General features: G+C 36.2%; 1 protein-coding gene across 1 annotated transcript in view; it reads right to left on the bottom strand.

The window, feature by feature from the left end:
• Nucleotides 1-1823: 1823 nt before the first annotated feature.
• The window catches only part of LOC764466 (pleckstrin homology domain-containing family D member 1), a 52954-nt gene continuing 35175 nt past the window's right edge, over nt 1824-19602 (bottom strand). Inside the window, exons 7-12 of the mRNA XM_003726730.3 lie at nt 18864-18957; nt 13390-13571; nt 12692-12782; nt 11508-11724; nt 10053-10202; nt 1824-4334 (exon numbers count right to left, since the gene is read on the bottom strand). Of these exons, the coding sequence (XP_003726778.2) occupies nt 3949-4334; nt 10053-10202; nt 11508-11724; nt 12692-12782; nt 13390-13571; nt 18864-18957 (1120 nt within the window). The 3' untranslated portion in view covers nt 1824-3948. The remainder of the gene's footprint in view (nt 4335-10052; nt 10203-11507; nt 11725-12691; nt 12783-13389; nt 13572-18863; nt 18958-19602) is intronic.

Raw genomic sequence — 19602 nt, forward strand, 5'->3', positions numbered from 1 at the left:
TGTTGCATCCCCGGTTATACAAAAATAATCATTTCTCTTTATCAAATATCTCTACATTGATGCCTGTACATGATGTTTACATAATGTAGACTGGAGATAATTCTTTTTTAGATACAGGTAATAAGAACTTGAGCAGAAAGCACCTTAAATGCTATTTATCCGATTAAATAACATGCAATAATAACATTACTGGGACATTTTAAACATATACCCATAGTAATATACAGATGTTTGACTGTACACAATAGATTCTCCTTTGTTACATAATTACAAATGACTATGATAGTCTGAGCAAAGAATATGAACTAAAGCTATGGTCACAAATCAGTTAATTGGTTAAAAACTCGCCACTCGGCTGCCGAGCAGGCTACTTTTGGGTAATGTGACCATAGCATTAGATAAAAAATTGACTTGTAAAATCTGAAATTTCAAAGTACATTCAGCGGCGACCGAGCGATGCCCTAAAAACGAGCGGTGCCTGAGCAGCCACCACTCCGTGGCCAGGCAGAATTGGCTAAAACTTGCCGCTCGGCTGCCGAGCAGGCTACTTTTGGGTCATGTGACCATAGCATTAGATAAAAAATTGACTTGTATAATCTGAAATTTCAAAGTACATTACTATCTTCATCATTAATAATAATAATAATAATAATAATAATAATAGCCTAATAGTCCACTCCAAATTTTATTAAACCGAAACGGAAATTCTTTTAAAGTCATCTCTATAGAGTTCTCACCATTAATATTCCACCTGAAACCTATTTCATCTATATTTTACAAAACCATTCGTTTAAAAAAAAATGGGCTGGCACTGAGTTAATTATCTGAGAGAAGGACTCGTATTTTAGAGGATTTTGTTTTTGCTGTATACTTGCTGTCTCTAAGGCACATCACTTCATAGTTTTTAATGTATACAACAGACCTCTGGGCCCTGTCTCATGAAGAGTTCTGATTGATACGGAGTGACTGCAAGTCCTATCAATTGCAAACTCACAAACTCCTATCTCTCTTAGACTCTAGAACAGAATTGCAATTGATATCAAATTTCAAAATCGATCCAAATCAATTACAACTCTTCATACAACATGGCCTACGACAGTTAATAATATGAAAACGAGGCACAGATTCTGAAAGAATTTGACTACCGGTACATTGGAATATAATAAGATACATGTATATATATAAAGATTAGTGCATTATCACTTACAACAGACAGGCACCATGTGATGGTATTGGTCGATCATGGATTAAGAGGTATATAGATGTGATGTCTGGTTTAAGGACTTCCTGTGATGCAAATATCTAGAATATATCGTATAAACAAAAGTCTTGATGCATTTGTGTGAATGCTATCAAACATGAAAATGTGTTGGACAAAAAACTTCCTTGAATATGGCATGATAAGTATGAAGTCATCTGCTGCTGCGAGCCAGAAATGCATTAAAGCAACAGCTTTCCGCCTCTCAAAACAAAAACAGAAAGCAAAATTAGCCATTGATATGGATTTAGAGACTTTATCATTTAGATTGCTTAAATTGAATAATGTTTGTTTAGATTTATTTCTTTTTTGAATAAATTCCTTTACAGGTGTCCACATTTCTTTTCTCCATCACAAAAGGTTCTTCATGCGTTATTTTTTGTCCAATATGTTTCTTGTGACCTGCATCTACCAGTAATTTGGTTTTGTCCAGGGCCAATATGTCTCCTTTTGATCAATATGTTTTAAAACATTATACAGACATAATGTTGAATATAGTGACACTATACTGGTACTTTTGAAAAGAGGAAAGTTATCTTAATTTACAAGCAGCATTCACCAGAACTCTTGTCTGACCTCGCATGACCCCAGACTGACCTTGTACATCTATCTTGCCCGCCAAATCATTTGCTACAAAGTATTAAAAAAGTAGTATTCAAATATACTTGAAAGACAGATGAAATACAAGGATTACATTTTGTTACAAAGACAAATGATCTTAGAAAGATTGGTACAGGTGCAGATAATTACATACTACATTCATGACACCATCAGTCATTTCAATATCTCTCAATTGAACATTCCATGTTTCTAGTGCAGGAACATATAATACATATTTCAAATCAAAATCTATAAAAAAAAAATCAATGTGGAGCACCATATCCATATATCCTGAAGATGGTGTTATCAAATGTACCAGTAAATGATTAAATGCTGTGATAAAGAATCACATAATAAAGGTGATTAGATATATGTTAGAATTAATTATCAAAAGATCAGATTTTGAGTTGTTTGATAAATATATAAAAATTATAAATTATAAATAATTGCATTCATTTAATTACTTACAATATTCATGATAACCATTTCTTTACTCGGTAACTGGGTAAAAGTGGATAAAAGACTTAAAATATCATGATTTCAAGCCTCTACAGGCATTTCAGCACCATGCACTGAAAATCTTCTGCACAATGGCCTATGAACAACTCGGACAAATCAATGTAGATCTCTCAACTGTGTACACATGTAACAAATTACAAGAAGAGGTCAAGTACAAAAGCGATATTTTCTTAAAAGTAGTCTTCAGAAAACCCATGTCCTAATTACTGTATTACTGCATCCACTTTTATATACTGTATACTGAATATAATACTGTGTTTCATCACCTCACTGCCAAAAGGACATTACAGCTATTGACATAACATGGTTTCAGTGTCTTTTTTGCAGTGAGACAATTTCTGTTTCACTAATGTGCATTGAAATTCCATAAGGGAACAAAGACGATACCAGGTCAATAGAAAGTAACTCCCCTCCAGCTTTCAGCAGATAATTAATTCAACATTGCAAAATTATGGGAAAACTGTGCAGAGGATATATTTACTCAATGTTAATAATATGCCTATTTCTGCTCCATTTTCTATACAGTATGAGTATCCCCTGAATGGCCTTTTATGGCCTACATGTTTTAACCGAAAAACAGGAATTATATTGTTTTGAAATGGTTGCATAAGCGTGTTCATACAGTTGATTGTGACATACAAATGATAAAGGCTAGATTGGTGTCTTCTATTAAAAGCAAAAGGCACAGGAAACTGTGATAGTGATTGTCTATATAGAAGGCACCTAGTGCAAAGGCTAGGGTAAAGACAACCTCCGAAACATACAAAACTTATCTACAGGTAATTAATGCCAGTATGAGCACTCAATATCATCAACTGAAAACCAAAGTAATGGGATTATAAATAGTATACTGTGATGTAAGACACTTCTATACCAATCAAATGTAATATAAATAATCTTTGTAGATTCACTCTTAGCTACATGATGAATATTAAGGCACTTTGACTAAACAAAACAAAGAAGTGGTCCGAGGCAATTAAACATCAACACACACTGCATGTACATACTTTAATAGGCCGATGAAATATTTATAGATGATAAAATGTTTAGTCACGTGTACTTGTAAAACCTGCAGCATATTGCAGATAACAGCAGCTGATATCCATTACACCTCTAACTTTCCCCATTCTCTGGCCTAAAACAAGGATCTTGCAATGGATTTATGGGCAAGTATCGTAAAACTGGACTAAGTATAACATGTTGTTACTCAAGTAGTCCAAATCTGGCTAACCTTACTCCATTTTGATGGTTTTTCGTGAGGGGCCTTCACGTTCAGGTTTACTGACGCCTGAATCATGAAGATCACCTATGTATAAAGGCCAATCTTCTTACTTCCCTAGAATGGTCTTTATATTCAGGTTTATTGAAGCCTGTATACCTACACAGGCTTCTATAAACCTGAATATATGGAATACCACCTGTCTACAAAGGTCACTTCTCTTGTTTCCCTTGATATGAGTAGTCTTATATACAAGTCTGGACAGTAATACAATATGAATAAACAATAGTGGTGGGCAATAAAAGTCTATCCTCAGAGATACTCTATAACTTGATCAAGTAATGATCTAGATTCATATTTTCTGCTCAAAGGCAACGTGTAGGTCGTCGACCTCTCCAGGCACAGGGGAGTTAAGACCGTCCGTTGTGCTGCTAGACACCGAGCTACTCTCATCATCTGCCCCACCCCCACTCCCTGTGCTGTCATAGCTCTGCTTCAAGCTTCTCGTCTTTATGGTGTGAGGGGGGCTGGCCAGCCCACCCCTGGTCGTCGACAGCAGCATGAGGTCGTCCAGGTCAAGGGAGCGGCGGGAGGGGTCACTGGAGTCCCCATCGCCTTCCCGGCCGTTCAGGTCCAAGACGAAGTGGTCATTAATCTGGTTGCCGATGGCGACCGAGTGCCGCAAGGAGGAGACGGAGGCCAGTTTCTGGGAGTCTGCAACACGGAATGAGGCAAAACCTGAAGAAAGGGAAAGAGAAGTGTTTCAAAACCGAGGTGTTAAACTTGGAACATACATCAAGCACATTCAAAGGAATTAAAAACTATTTCATCATTCCATTACCAATTAGTTTTACTTACTATGGGACTGAACATGATTAATATTTTTTTTAATAGATAGTCATATTCATCTATCTTCGTGATTACCTGTAAACAAATTACACCTGTCTGTAATAACCCTTTTTCTTGTTTCTCCAGCAGCCTGCATTCACAGGTTTGGTTGTGATATCATTTTAGCTTTAAATAATGCTCTACTTCAGCAAATGGTTTCACATTCATTTTCCAGAATAGTCTTTACTAGTCTACTAGTACTATTGCCATAAAGAATATAAATGTCTTGAAGTTCCTTTACTACAGTGAGATGATAATGGGGCTATCAAAGGCCAATGTAGTAGTATCTACTGAATGTATATGTACTGTAGAACTCTAAACTGATACAGAAGTAAATAAAAATGAAAAATATATCTGAACAAATACATGTACCGGGTATACTGGTTAGGTACTTGGAAACAAGCAAAGTGATTTAGTCATGCAGCTATACTTGATAATACACAGATAATGCCATGCAAACTTTTCACATTAAATATATACAAATTGGAATATATTTTTCTTTCTTTTATAATGAGAATAAGAGCAATTCAAAGTGTAAATGAAATAATAAAATACATGCAACATTTTTCAAAACTTCATGTGAATATGACAATAAAAACAAAGATTAAGTTATTGGGCTTTCAAGAGAGCTCTGATTTCATCTGTCAAAGGCAGCATCCCAAACATATTCTTCACTTGATCCCGCTTAAAACACAGAGCAGAAACAAAAGGTGGAAACAAATCTTAAATCAACAAATTTGGCACTGTGAAATGTTTGTGTTGGGCATGAATGTGCTATTATATAGTACATCCAGTCAACATTTTCAACTTCAGGATTAAAAAGCCATGTAGATTAAACCAATTTCCAACAATAACAAAAAACAAAACAAAACATAAAAACATTTTAAAAATACATAAAATAAGGCCCAGAAGAATAATGCTCAAGTACAATACAGCTCTTCCTAAAACAACAGATATTTACTTCTAACTTTTGCTGAGAAAGAAGCTCTCTTAAGAACCACACTATTGTTTGTTGCATTAGTAACAATTGCATTAGATCAGTAAAAATGTATGGAGGGTGAAAAAAATTAATGCAAAAGTTATTGCCAACTAATTTGCTTCTAGCACCCTTCAAATGTAACAGCTAGGAAAGTTTAGGGCAAAAGTCATAGAACTTAATTCAACCTATCCAGGAAATCACTTTTTTTTATAAAGGACATTATATAATCAGCTTGAATTATATAATCAGATTTGTCTATTGGGGTCAGTCTAGTTAAATTGCATTGGTAAATTTCAACAGCCCCCTGGTACGAAATAATTTAATACATAGTCCTTTGAATCATATCCCATCGATCTTAAATAGGGAAAAGCAAGGGTAAACTGCTGTTTTTTTAAAAATATACTTTATTCTGTGAGTTGAATTTGTATCTTGTTCAAACACCATCCGCCAAATCAAACCCTACCCACATATACAGTAGCTTACAAACTTTACCAGCCCCAAGTATTAATCTCTTTTTATGCACAGCTTGTCCAAAATATACACCCTAACTTGCCTTTTAATACTGAAGTAACACAACTTGATTTTTATCAAAATGTTCATGACGAATGAAATGTATGACAAATGAAATGTATGGCTATTCAGTATTGCTCTTGCACTTCAACTTGGAAAAGAATATTGTAATGATTGGTCTAAAATATGCCAACCCAATTCTAACAGCACTAGGCCATGTTTCACAAAACTTGCTACCAGTAACAAAATACAGTGATTATTTGAAGCCACTGAAATCCCTTCATTTGATTGGCTATGCACATGTTTGTTAAAGATCTAGGCCAGTTGTTATTGATGATAAACACTTTTATGAAACAGGGCCCGAGTTCAACATCCTGAAGTAAACAATGTATATGATGATCATGACAGTATTTTGAGACAAATGACTTCATGTATTCTATGGCACCAGTTGAACTACCCCAAATTGCCGAAGGAAGAAACAAATTATAAAGCTACCTCTTCTGCCCTCTGGAGCATCATCCGTTTTAAAAGCTGGTAAAAATACACCATAAAGTCAAATGGTTAGAAAGGGATCTGAACGTTTACATATATATTCTACTTAATCTATGTTTTGTATTGTTATTTTGAACACTGCAAGTCTTTCAAGTGGACACATAAAGTAGTTGCAACTCTTTCATTGACATCTCAATTCTCCGTAACCATTTCGAAACAAATCTATCAAGTAAAGGAACATTAAATAAACTATTTAATAATCACACTTCTTTAGCATGTTAGTGTGTGTGGATAACACATGTCCAAGCACTGCCTAGACAGAAAGTATGTGAAGTGCTTACTGTTTGACAACCTGTAATGCTATTGTGAGCAAGTGCAATGTGGTTGAAGCAGCTGTGGTGGCCAGTGAGGCCTACAATCATGATCTGGTGGACCCTTTAAATTCTCTACAGAGTGTTCTTTAGACTAACATTGTCAGTCTTCTTGTATGTTGTGGTTGAAACTGGTTGACTCCTACCTTACCACAATAGTTGCTTTGACAAAAAAAGGGAGGGTTTTAATGGACCAATTTGTAGATACATCATGGAACAAATGACTCCCGTGGAGTCACTTGAACCCTGTACCTTGTGATCTGTAGGCAGGTGACTTATCCACTAGACCACAACATCTCTACATCGAACAGGTATAAATCCTGCATAACTCCATCTCAAATTTACCAAAACTACATGTTATCTCTGGTATTACTATTAGTACTGTGTGTAAGTGTCGATGCGATAAATATTGATGCTACAAACAGTTAGATACATGTACGTTTGACAAACAAAACTACTTGAAAATGCAGTGATTTATTCCAGTTTCATTAGTAAATATTTGTGGTATTACAGTTTAAATAACATGGGAAAGGTTATTTTTTTTAGGAATTTGGGAGATGTTTTATGAAGGTGGGGAGGCGGGGGGCATGAGTGTAAGGAGTGAAACAGGTGAGACTCCACAGGGGTTTAGACAAAGTGGGAGTAACATTTTGAAGGAAATCTGGATGAACTGAATAAAGTATCAAAAGAATTTGCTATCATCCATCACCAGAAGCAGTTGCAGAATTATAGCCTTAAGATTGCATGTAGAAAAATCACTTCATTTTAAATTTCTACCCTAGTTTTTAGAATTATTTTTCTTTTTCCACCACCACTTAAAACAATTTACAATTCATTAAGAGAAAAAAGTAAATTCTAGAGAAAGTTGAAGCTAGAGAATGAAAAAGAAATGTATTAATTTTACACTTTGCCGATACAACTATTCAATTTTTTTACAAAATCATTAATATAGTATGAATTACCGTACTATAAAGCCTATACATAAAAACTAGAAAATATTTTGTCATATTAATTTCATAGCATTGTTATTACCTACATGTAGATAAACATTTGTGTGACCTTTTGGACTGATAATTCATCATCTAATATTCAAAAGTTAAACAGTACCTTAAAATAAAATCCCTCAGCTGTGTACCATCTAAACTCTTATTCTACTCTGAATTTACCAAATGACATGTTTTTTCTATAAGATATAAAGAAGGAATGACTTCTGAGCAGAAACGAATAGGAAGTAGAGGTGAACAGGATAACTTGAGGAAGAAAGGATATTTTTGGAGCGAGGGAAGGTAAAACTGAACATGCGGACAACACTGGGACAGTGGTAAACTAGCTACAACACGACTGCTAGCTGGCACAAAGCGATTTCACATGGTCGTCCATATACCTTCTTAGACGCTCGTTCCCAGCAATGATACATCCAAGGCACTGTTCGGTGACAGTGTGGTGCCCTCTACCCCCAGACACTCATTAGAACGTGAATCTGGGAGTTGAGGGAATCTGGTTTGTGTGGACATGGTCAGACAGCTTGAGCTGACCGAATGCTGCACTCCCACACTCCCGTTTGCACTTGTACTTTTGCCGTTGGTGGTGACCATTGCCTCGCAGGCTGCGTCAGCACGAAGACAATGGTCACTGGTCGAGTGGGCACGGATCAACGCCACGGCCTCGCGACGGATCTCCCGTTTACGGGTGGCGTCCGACCGTGCAAGCTGCCGATCAATTTGAGCTGGAATATCTGGGTTGCTATTTTGTCTGCCTTTAAGGGTTGTTTCAAGTTATTTTCCAAAAGGTATTTGATTGTAGACATGGGACCGCAGATACGCAAAAAGCCATGGGAGTGCATCGTGGGAGGTGGAAGGCATTGCATCGTGGGTAAGGAGGGGTAGAGTAAAATAAAGAAGGAAAGCAAATAAAAAGAATACATGATGAAGAGAATGATGACAAAAATAAGATACCCAAATGTTAAATGAAAGCAACGAAAATTCAAATGTTTAACTCATCCAAAATAATTCAGAAGGCTTGATGAGAGGCTAAGAAAAGAAAATATATTTGATGGTCAGAACTTTTTATACAGCAACTACGATATAGGGAGACATAATGCAACCAGCGAAATACAGAAAGTATATTAACACATGTGGTGTATTGTCTCAAAATAAAAATTATTTTACTACAGTGCCCTTTAAAAATGTCAGTCTCTTTAAATTTTGAACAATTTTTACTGCAATGAATTTACACTTTGAACTACATAATTGTACTTTAAATTGGATATTTCAGTTGGATCATGTCTTATTATATGTGACATGTCCTTTTATTTTTTGAATGAAAGAAATAAAATAAAAATAAATATATATAACCTACTAGGCTGGATAAAGAAAACTTTGTTATAAGAATGAAGCATGAAAAGAGACCTGAAAAAGTTGTCAGAAAATGAATTTTGAAAGAGTAAGATGTGCAGATCATATTTAAATAGTCTACCATGAACCATTAGTTTTTAATGCAAAAGAAACTAGTGCCTCAGTGCTCTTAATAGACCCTCAGGTGTGCTATCAAAAGTGTGATGTATTAGTAAACTTGCAATTATCTTGCACACCTTCAGCTTGAAAAAAAAACAGAACTAGACCTTGTATTAAATCAACATTGATACTATGACTAATGCCTGCATCAATATGTGGATGGACAAGGTGGATTGAGACATGAACTGATCTTATCTAGTTATTACATTTTCTCTTTACTTCACTTTCACAGATCATCATCATCTATTTCGAACTAAATCCGCAATTTTCAAGAAATAGGCTTGCAGTATCCTTGTAGCATAGATTTTTTTTAATAATTAAGCGTACCATTTCCTTTTTCTGATGTTTTCTTACATTAAATTTATCATGGTAAATAGGGAATCATGTATCTCAATAAATATGCAATTTAAGCATGAAATTGTTGATTTACAAAATAAAAATCAATTATAAAGCAGGATATATTAAAAATAAAATGATACATGATAAGAATAACAATAATCGGTCACATAATGCAGGGGGCACAGGTTCAAATTAAAACCACCAATACATCAAACTTGTACATTTGAATCCTACAAACAAATATCAGTCTTCCCTGTGTACAGAAAGGGGTATATCCATCTAACAACCACCACAAGGTTTGTTTGCCTTGTTACCATGGTGCTGACCTCTGTAACCATGATGACCCTGTCTCCCGAATACTCACTGTGTCTAGCATGGTTGCGATCCCTCTCCTTCCTGAATTTGAAGCTTTTGGTCTTGCGGACGAGCGACTTGCGAGCATGAAGAGCATTCTTCATGATGATTGGCTTGTTGGAATCTATCTGCGCCTCGGCCGCGATGTCTTCAAAGAACCCTGAAAATGGTGAGAGGAGAAGAAATATAGATAGAATAATAATGATAAATTCCACAAAATTCACATTTTTTTGTTACTGCTTTGATGTTTTGATGTAAACGTTTATTTATTTTGATATCTTTTTTGCCATTTACTATGTTTTTCTTTATATATAAATGTTTTTAATGTTTTTTTTATATAATTGAATGTATGATGTAAACTTGCATTTTTAGTCTTTGGACTTTTTGACGAGATTGAATAAAACCTGATTTGAATTGCCTTGAATTGAATTGAAACAACCATAATAACTATAATATTGCTTATACAATTCAAAATACATATTCACAATTTTCATGATTTCCAAAGCACCATGGAAGTATATAGAGACATTAAATTAAAATGTGATATATAAATAAAACATTGGATATGCCATTATTGTCGGCATCCTAATCCTTAGATCGTGCCAAATACCAAAAAGCCATCACCCTTCGGATGAACCACCTGTAAACAGAATATGTCAATTATATTGTCAGGTAGATAAGGCAGAAAAGACGTACAAGTACACCCTTTTAGCAGCTTTACAGCTTGAAAAAACAGAGTAGGGGATCATAGTATACAAACAACTGTAAGACCAGACCCTTTAAACTTGTGAACCAGCCATGTCCAGTCTCAAAGACTATTACTTTTGGAAAATGACTTTTACAGTCTGTAGTCTTTATCAACGCTCTGATTGCCAAGGCATTGTGCAAGGTGACAAAACGAGGATAAGATCTCTACATAAAATTCTGTGAAGGGATCATCAGATTGTCCCAAAACTTGGCACACTAATCAAGCACTTCCTGTTTTGACCAGCATCAATACAAAAGGTTACAGATACTCTGGTTTAAAGTTACAAGAGATCAAAATGAGAAATGTAACCAGAGCCGTAAAAATATCAAAGCTAAAACAAACTGAAGATTACAAAAACACAGGTCTACCTGAGATTGTTTGGCACTTCCAATTTTTGAAATTACGAAGAAAGTATATGCTTTCAAGAAATACTAAACATAAAAATGGGACCATCCCATCCTAAACGCATCTTTACTGAGCTCCAACTGAAAATCACACCATGCGACTTTAAGGGGGTTAAATTGTGGTGCCTGGTCACAATTTTTAATGATGACCAGAGTTTTTTTTATAAAATTGTCAAATAAGTGGATTAATTGTTTCATCATGTAGCACAGTAGGAAACTTTTGTAAATATGAATACTGAATAAATTCACAAAAATTAAATGCACGCAAAACTTTCTGTTATTAGCTTGGCGATCAGCCGCTGAGAAGACCTACGTTTGAGATGTGCCACATTGGTGAAGATCTCCACATCTAGCTCGCTCTGTCTCTCTGTCCTTGGCTCTGGTCCCTCCATCGACTTCTCCTCCTTCAGCGCCGACTCCAGCCTACCGAGAGAGTCCTCCGCCTTCTTGAGCCGCCTCTCAGCGTCCCGTCTGGCGATAATCTCTTCCTTCAGCTCTGCATCGGTTAACTCCTTTTGTACGGTCAAGTCCTAATCAGATCATGGTGGGTGATGGAAATCAAATTGGTAATGAGAATATCAATGGGGTCTATGTAGGGTAACCCTTGATGGTAAGGTTCCACAATCAAACATGTAATGATTTTAAGATGAATATCAGTTAGCAATATCACAATATTCATTCTACCGACAGCTGAATCACAAACTAAAAAATTTCTGTGGTGTTTTTTAATACTTACCCAAAATCAATTTCTAAGTGTGAAATTTGATTTAAAATTCTTCTTTCATTGTAATATTTCCCACATGAATAAATTATACAATGATGGTACCTTTTCTTGTTTGAGAGATTTGAAAAAACAGCCATTTTTAAAATCAAACTTAGCATTAAAATGAACTACACTGGCTTACAGTTACTGAGATAATATAAACTTGGATACTTGTTCAAATTTTTAAATCTTTGTCAACTATACTTCCTCTATACATCTCTTCACTCTTTCAGCAACAGAGAATATCGTATTCACTTTGATCTACATCAACTCCGTCCTTTCTCATCACCAAATCCAGAGAACAGCCTAGCTTCAAATCCTTTCAAATTGTTGCCCGCGCTTATGGAACAAACTGCCTGCATTTCAGAGAACCCTACTTCACTTGACTTCTTTAAAAAAACCTTTGTAAACATCCCTCTACAATTCTTAATTTGTCCTTAGACTAAGATAGCACCTTGTATTCAATGGAAAAGACGCAAATAAATCAAATTATTATCGTCATTATTATTATTCAACACTCAATTTCTTGACTGAGATTTCCCCCTTGTACAATTGGATATTTGTAATGTGCCATTTACCAAGATGGCATAGCATGGCTTCCTACACAATCAGTTTGACTCCCGATCTAAATTCATAAGACAATCTATATGTTGAATTGACACTTCAATACAAGCATGATGATCCCTGTCTTTAGTGAGTGCCTAGGAATACAACCATCTGAACAATCCTCTTACATGTAATGACGACTCCAGTTCTCTGGCTTGCATGTTGAAAGACCTCTTTTCCTCTTCCAGGATTTCTGCTTGAACCTCCTTTTCCTTTAACCTGTATGAAATAAAAAGGAGGAGGACTTGTGTAACCATATAATACATATATGTGCTACAAATGTTCATAATTTACCACTAATTTATTATTGCTAAAATGATGTTCCTTTTCTCAGCTTCATGCTAAACCTACTACTTCAAATCATAGGTGGATTCTGCCTACGATGGTGCCCTCCTGATCAAATGCTCCCATCTACCATGTCTTCAAGGACACAGCATTCACTGTCATGAACGTTAGACTCTTCTTGTTCTCACTAACCTTGAGGATATCCTTGAGGATATCTTAGGTAACCTTGTACTCCTCATCCCCTGTACTCCTCATCCCCTGTCCACCCCACTCATAACCATCCCTCAGAACCATCCCTCATAACCATCCCTCATAACCATCCTCATCCTCATCACTATCTATTACTCCAACCTAACCATCTTCAATGACAAAGACTCATTCACTATTAGGTTTGCCTTATTAGCACTGTCTTTCAAGTCATTCTTGACAATGACCTGAGTTCTTCTACTCCTACATTATCTTCCATTCTCCTTCCATCCATTTCTCTTCCCCTCTTCCTTTTCCTTCCCTCCATCCCTTTCTTCCTCTCCCTCCTACCTACCTGTCTTCAATGACGCAGAGCTCATTCTCCAGTAGATTTGTCTTGTTCTCAATGTCTTTGAGGTTGTCCTTGAGGGCGTTTGTTTCTGAGACCAGGGTCTTGTTCACACTGCTCAGTTGATGCATCTCAGACTCTCGTCTCTGCAGCTCCAACTCCTTCTGTTCTCTCACCAATGCAAGAGCCTACCAAAATGCACAGAATAGAAATAAGATATTTTAGACCTAGTCAAACCAGTGTGGACAAAGATATAATTGACAGCCAGATACAAAGTTTGCTTACATCCTGTATTGAACTTTCGCATTTGACACACTACATGTCTCTCTAAAAATATATGTGGATCTTTTTTGTGCTTCAAAACTCTTCTTTCTTTTTTTTTCTTCTTCTTCTTATTTTGTATTTGGCATCACCTGTGCCTGGGAGGCGAAAAGCAAACTGAATCACTGTAACCTTCTGGTATATCTGATTTGGGGTGTGTAGGTGGACCACCACACCTGGGTCCCCCCCCCCTACTCTTTATATACGAATGGAACCGTGGGTTCTTAACATGTGCAAAGGTGGGGACTCTCCTTCACACAGGGCCTCCATTTAACGTCTTATCCGAGGGACAGAATGCTCGTTCTGTTTCTCATTTACCGCATCTTTATTTCCATCTTTCCCATCCTCACATAAGCACAGTGTAAGTGAATATTCTGCAAGTGATCAACACTCATCACAATTTATTTTCCTATATCAATTTTTTCTCTACAAAGATGAAATTACCAAACACTAACCACTCTGCCATTCCCCCCCCCCCCCTCCCCCCCCCCCCCCATTTTCTTGATAAATGGATAAAAACTTACTAAAGCAAGTAAATATAAAGACTGCAATTCAACAATACTTTTTTAATCTATATAGAAGATTATGAAAAATGGAAAAAGGAGGGAAGGGGAGGAAAGCAGAAAATGGAGGAAGGATCAAATTAAAAAGAGATCAATGAATAGCGTTAAGAGATGAACTACTTTCTCTGAGATTTAATCATGGCCACCATTAAAAAAGAAGTGATATTGTGCACTGTTGTTTGCCCCTGAGAGCCATAGCACCAAACAAATAATACCATCCCTAACAAACAGGTTATTATCAATTAGCCTTCCCTCCTTCTAAATCAATCCATCTCTCTCTCCCAACCTATAAACTTACAAGCTGAGTCACACACTAAAAATGGGATGGGGGGGGGGGGGGGAATGAATTATTGTTTGAATAATTTTACCCTACACTAGTCCTACAAATAGGCTGAAATTATTTTATCAAAGTATTTATGACCTACGATGCTAATGTGTCTCTTTCGCCCTAACTATGCGTAACCTGGTGTGCTTTTGGCAGGCGTGAAGAAAAGCCAGGTGATATCTAGCCTCCGAACACTTCATGGTACAATGTATGAACAAGTTGGCAACATCTTTAATTTTCTTAATTTCAACTCAATGAGATTCTAGATAACCACATGAATTTTCTTTTTCTTTTATTTCATCTTTGAGGTCTACTTTAATCAACATGGCCATGAAGGAGGTTGATACACTTTTGGAAACAAAGAGAAATGTAAGCCCCAGTTCAAAACATGCATGATATCATCAAAGATATTTTTTTATATATAAGCTAATAGACAAATAAGAACAATACATTAAAGATCAGCACTCTCCCCTAAACTTGAAATAATAAGTCTAGCATCAGAGCCAGGAATTAAGTGCCCTTTTCCCCAATATTGTTAGAAACTCCTTCTTAATTCTAATAATTAAACCATTGAAAATTTGTTCTGCTCCACTTAATTTTTATTGTTCATTCAGACACCTGAAACAAAACAAATAAAACAGACCTATGTTCACTCCCCCTGACCAAAAATATTTCCCAAGCTCCTCTGATCCATACTTCTCCACAAATAAAACAATGGCTCAAACAGATTCACAACCCATGAATGCTCGAATCCCCTTTTATTCCATTCTAATACCCAGATTATCGCTTCTACGTATATAATATTTCCAGTTGATACAGAGATGACAATGGAATGAATGTTTGAATGGATTTGTTCCGATAAACCACCCTTCCCAATCATTCCCCCCTATCTCTCTCTCATCACACTATAAGCAGGTGATCTTTGTGAACAAGTTGGATTATCTAGGCCATGAAACAGAGCACGGAGGCCTATGTACTTCCCCAATGATTCACAATTGTTCATTGAGAGGCCGTCATTTAAACAATGCACACACACATAGCCAATTACATTAATGACAAATCCCATTAGGCATTTGTTTTCTGTAATAGACTACATGTTGGTCATAAATTGCATTTTGATCTTTCAAATCATTTAGAAATTTCCATGATTTTTTTCTTCAATTAATGTACCGGTAGGTCATTAAATTTAAATCCTATTGTTCTTTTTTGAACAATAGAATCTCTAATCGAAACAGAAACTACATAAATAAATATATGTTATTGTTAGTCCGATATGACTCAACATTAACACAACAAGTATTTCAGGGCATACCATGAAGCAGAAAATGTTCTATTACCATGGCTAACTCTCAAAATAACAGAAGAACACAAAGAGATTTACAGCATAGAAGCCATTATTTTCGAAAGTATATATCTGTGTCCATCAAGAGCCAATGAATCTGATTCTCCACACAAGTAAACTCAGAAATTTGCTGTAGTATCTGTTTCAGGTTTTAAACAAACTAAAAAGCTTATCACTACCATATGTTTTGAAACAGTAGATGAACAAGAAGAAAGAAAATTCAGGAAATATATGTACAATGGACATAAAGGTAGTTCAACCTTGACATTAACATTCAGGAAAATACAATCTTTTGTTGAGTTTCGGTCTGGTGTCCTTCCCTTAGACATGACTGATGTATTACACTGGCATAAGTTGGTTTTCACAGCCATTTCAACTATCAAAGGCACATGCAAGACTCAAGGAGTAGTCACGTTATCAAGAGCTACATTTACGCAAATGGAATCGCCACACACACATGGATAACCCGGAAGCAGTATTCTATTCCCACTTTTTGTGATGTTTCAGACTTTGGGGATACCAGTTGGTTTCAATACCTGTGTAGCCTGTAAAGTGACCCAGAAATATTGGGTCCCCATATATTCTGTCTGATAAAAAGATTGAAAAGGTCTGAAACGGAGAGGTGACAGAGCCTGAAATCAGGCAAAAGCCTGAAAACTGGCATTCCTGTATGCTGCCAATGATGTGCCTCTGAATCAGACCTGAACATCTTTCAGAATGTCCAAATTCTACAGTGTCCTAAATGTTTTAAATATTTTTATCAGGTAACTCTGATATACCCTACCTCCCAGTTTAAAAGAGGAATTTCTTGCTAGTCTAAAACACATACATACTTGCAGCGACCCCACATTCCATCGTTCTCACTCAATGTGTCAACCATCTTTGATCCATGTCAAGACAGCTGATAACAGCTGAAGAGCAGACAATTAATGTTTCATCAGCTGGGAAGTCTTTGATTATTTAAGTAACACTAAGACTTCCTCTGTTTCCATGGAAACAAGTTCTTGTGAAACTAAGGAAAATCCTTTAAAAAAACTTTTTATGAGGGGCTGTGAGACAACTCTGAATTTTACAGTGGATCTGATCATAATTCATAACTGTATAGGAACTAAATCATACCCATTACCAGTATTTTATACAGAGGGCAATTTCATAGAACAGCAATATTTCTAATTACAAAGCATTAAAGAAATGAAAACTAAATTATGTCTCCAGTACAATATTTTGGTGAACAGAGGCAACAATACTGCTCTTGATTAAACAAAAAAAATGTGTTCCTGCTGGGTCAGACTAACAAATTGTATCATTTGGATGTTCAAAACGATCTGATGAAAAAGTCTAGCCCATATTTAGAATCAATATGAATAATATTCAACACTCTTAAATTTCCTGACGTATAGCTGCATTATGAAAAGATCTTTTAAAAGGTTTATGATAATCATGTTTAAGTTTCATTATTTTAGTGAGATATATATGTAAGATAAATCTACCAGCTTTTTCTTGTTACAACAATGTCTGTCATATGGCGCTGGAAAATACTTTTAAAAATTTGCTGTATAATTCAGTGCAAAGTCAATGGGTGTGGAACAGAATCTGAAATTGTCCTCTCTTTAAACAACCATTTAAATTCTGAGGGGAAAAATATGAAAACTGATGACAGGTGACAAGCATACAGGAATGTTCAAGGGACTGGCAAGCATGTCATTACTCTTCTATTTCCATGGTAACGGTTTCTTAAACAACCCAGGCAGGTCTGTATTTAGAATCAAAGGATCTTTTGCTTTACGTGTCAGGTGTCATCATGAGGCAGTTTTAAGGAGACTATCATATTCTATTAAAAAGGAGAGTATTCACTTGAATGTAATGGTGAATGGTGTAATGACGAGTATTTGTAATGTGCCGACTCTAAAACAATAATGTGCTCCATTAATGTGTCTTATAAGCCCTCGTAAAGCTGTTACTGGTTTCATTACCCAACTCATAAATCATGCACGTCAGAATTTATGTTAATACGAGATAACATAGACAGAGTGTACAAAGATCGCACACTGTGTGCATTGCAAAATACGCAGGGACTTCCCCCATTATGCACACAAATCTCAGTGCAGCTATCTCTTTCCTATAGATCACATTATATCTCTGCTTTCAATTCAATCACTGCGTGAAGTGGAATGAATACATTCTACTCTAACAATCCCTCGATATTCGGAAGAAGATGTGAATGATCTATCTTTAAATGGATGTGAATGCTTCCATCTGAGTAGACTCATTGTTAGTCATTCAGATGTGCAAATGTCAATGACTAAGCTTCTAGGCCCAGTTACTCTGAATATCGTTGAATGTGTGAGAAACATGTCCTACATCAAATGAGCAAAATGCTTAGTTGCATTGAGGTGCCGGTATGCATTTTGCATGATAATGAGAGGGAATGATAATAGGTCGTGCTCATCAATTTAGGTCATGCTCATCAATTTCCGCAATGAGATATGCAGTGAAACAGTTTGATTCTTACAAGTAATATATTTTGTTATCTATACTATACCCCCCCCCCCCTCACACACACACACACAACTCATGTGCCCACTCTCTTTTCATTACCTAAATGTAACTATTTTATCATATTCTGGTGAAATTAAAATATATACCTGGATAAACAAAAATATATACCTGGACAAATATTCAGGTAAACAGATGATCATTGAAATAACACTATTTTGACATTCTTTTTCTTTGTATGTGCATATGCATCATAATATGTATAAATACATTCTGGAAGGGGAAAACATTTCAAAATTACCTACCTGTTAGAGAGAAATATTTCAATCACATATTTGTTTTCGTGTCTATCTTGTCTATCTTGCTATCTTTCAAACTTTGGACTAATTTCATATACCTTTGCTTAAGACAAAGAGGAAGGTGTGATACATACCTTGATACCTTCAAGATAGCTCTCTGATGCGTGACTCAGCTGTTCTTTCTCACTTGCCACTTGTGACATCGCATTCATTGTCTCTTCCAACTCCCTGAGAAGAAAACAAAATAGCCAGAGAGAGAAAGAGAGAGAGAGAGAGAGAGAGAGAGAGAGAGAAAAAGAGAGAGAGACAGAGAGAGAGGAACACAGAGAGAAAAAGCAATTGATTACCTTCATGTATATCAACCGAATGGAATCTGCCATCAACTCAATGGAACAGTACTCTAGACGATCAAATATCCGGATATTTGGTCTGCAAGAAAAGAAAGGGGAAAACACAGATGCCCTTGTAGCTGACGTCATCACTCGCAAGCTTGGTGTAACCTTGGATCCAGTGAGAGACCTAGATCGCACTCACCGTACAGGAAGGCTGCATGATAACAGTGAGCCATCAGCACCAGGTACATCGTCGACTGATGCTTCATCAGCTAGGAAGGCCCGATCACGTCCCATAATTGTCAAATTGACAACCTACAGGAAGAGGAGAGAGGTCATCTACAATAGAAAGAAATTGAAAGGAACAGGGATAGTAATTGTTGAAGACTTGACAGTTGAGAATCAGAAACTTCTGTCTGTAACACGTAAGACGTCAGGTGTCACAGCTGCATGGTCTTCCGACGGTCGAATCATTGCTCTTATCAACGCAACCGGAGGTAAGAGCATCACCAAACTTATTGCAAGTGAAGGAGATCTGAAA

The sequence above is a fragment of the Strongylocentrotus purpuratus genome, unplaced genomic scaffold, assembly GCF_000002235.5.
Source record: "Strongylocentrotus purpuratus isolate Spur 01 unplaced genomic scaffold, Spur_5.0 spur5_scaffold_5, whole genome shotgun sequence".
NCBI lineage: Eukaryota > Metazoa > Echinodermata > Echinoidea > Camarodonta > Strongylocentrotidae > Strongylocentrotus > Strongylocentrotus purpuratus.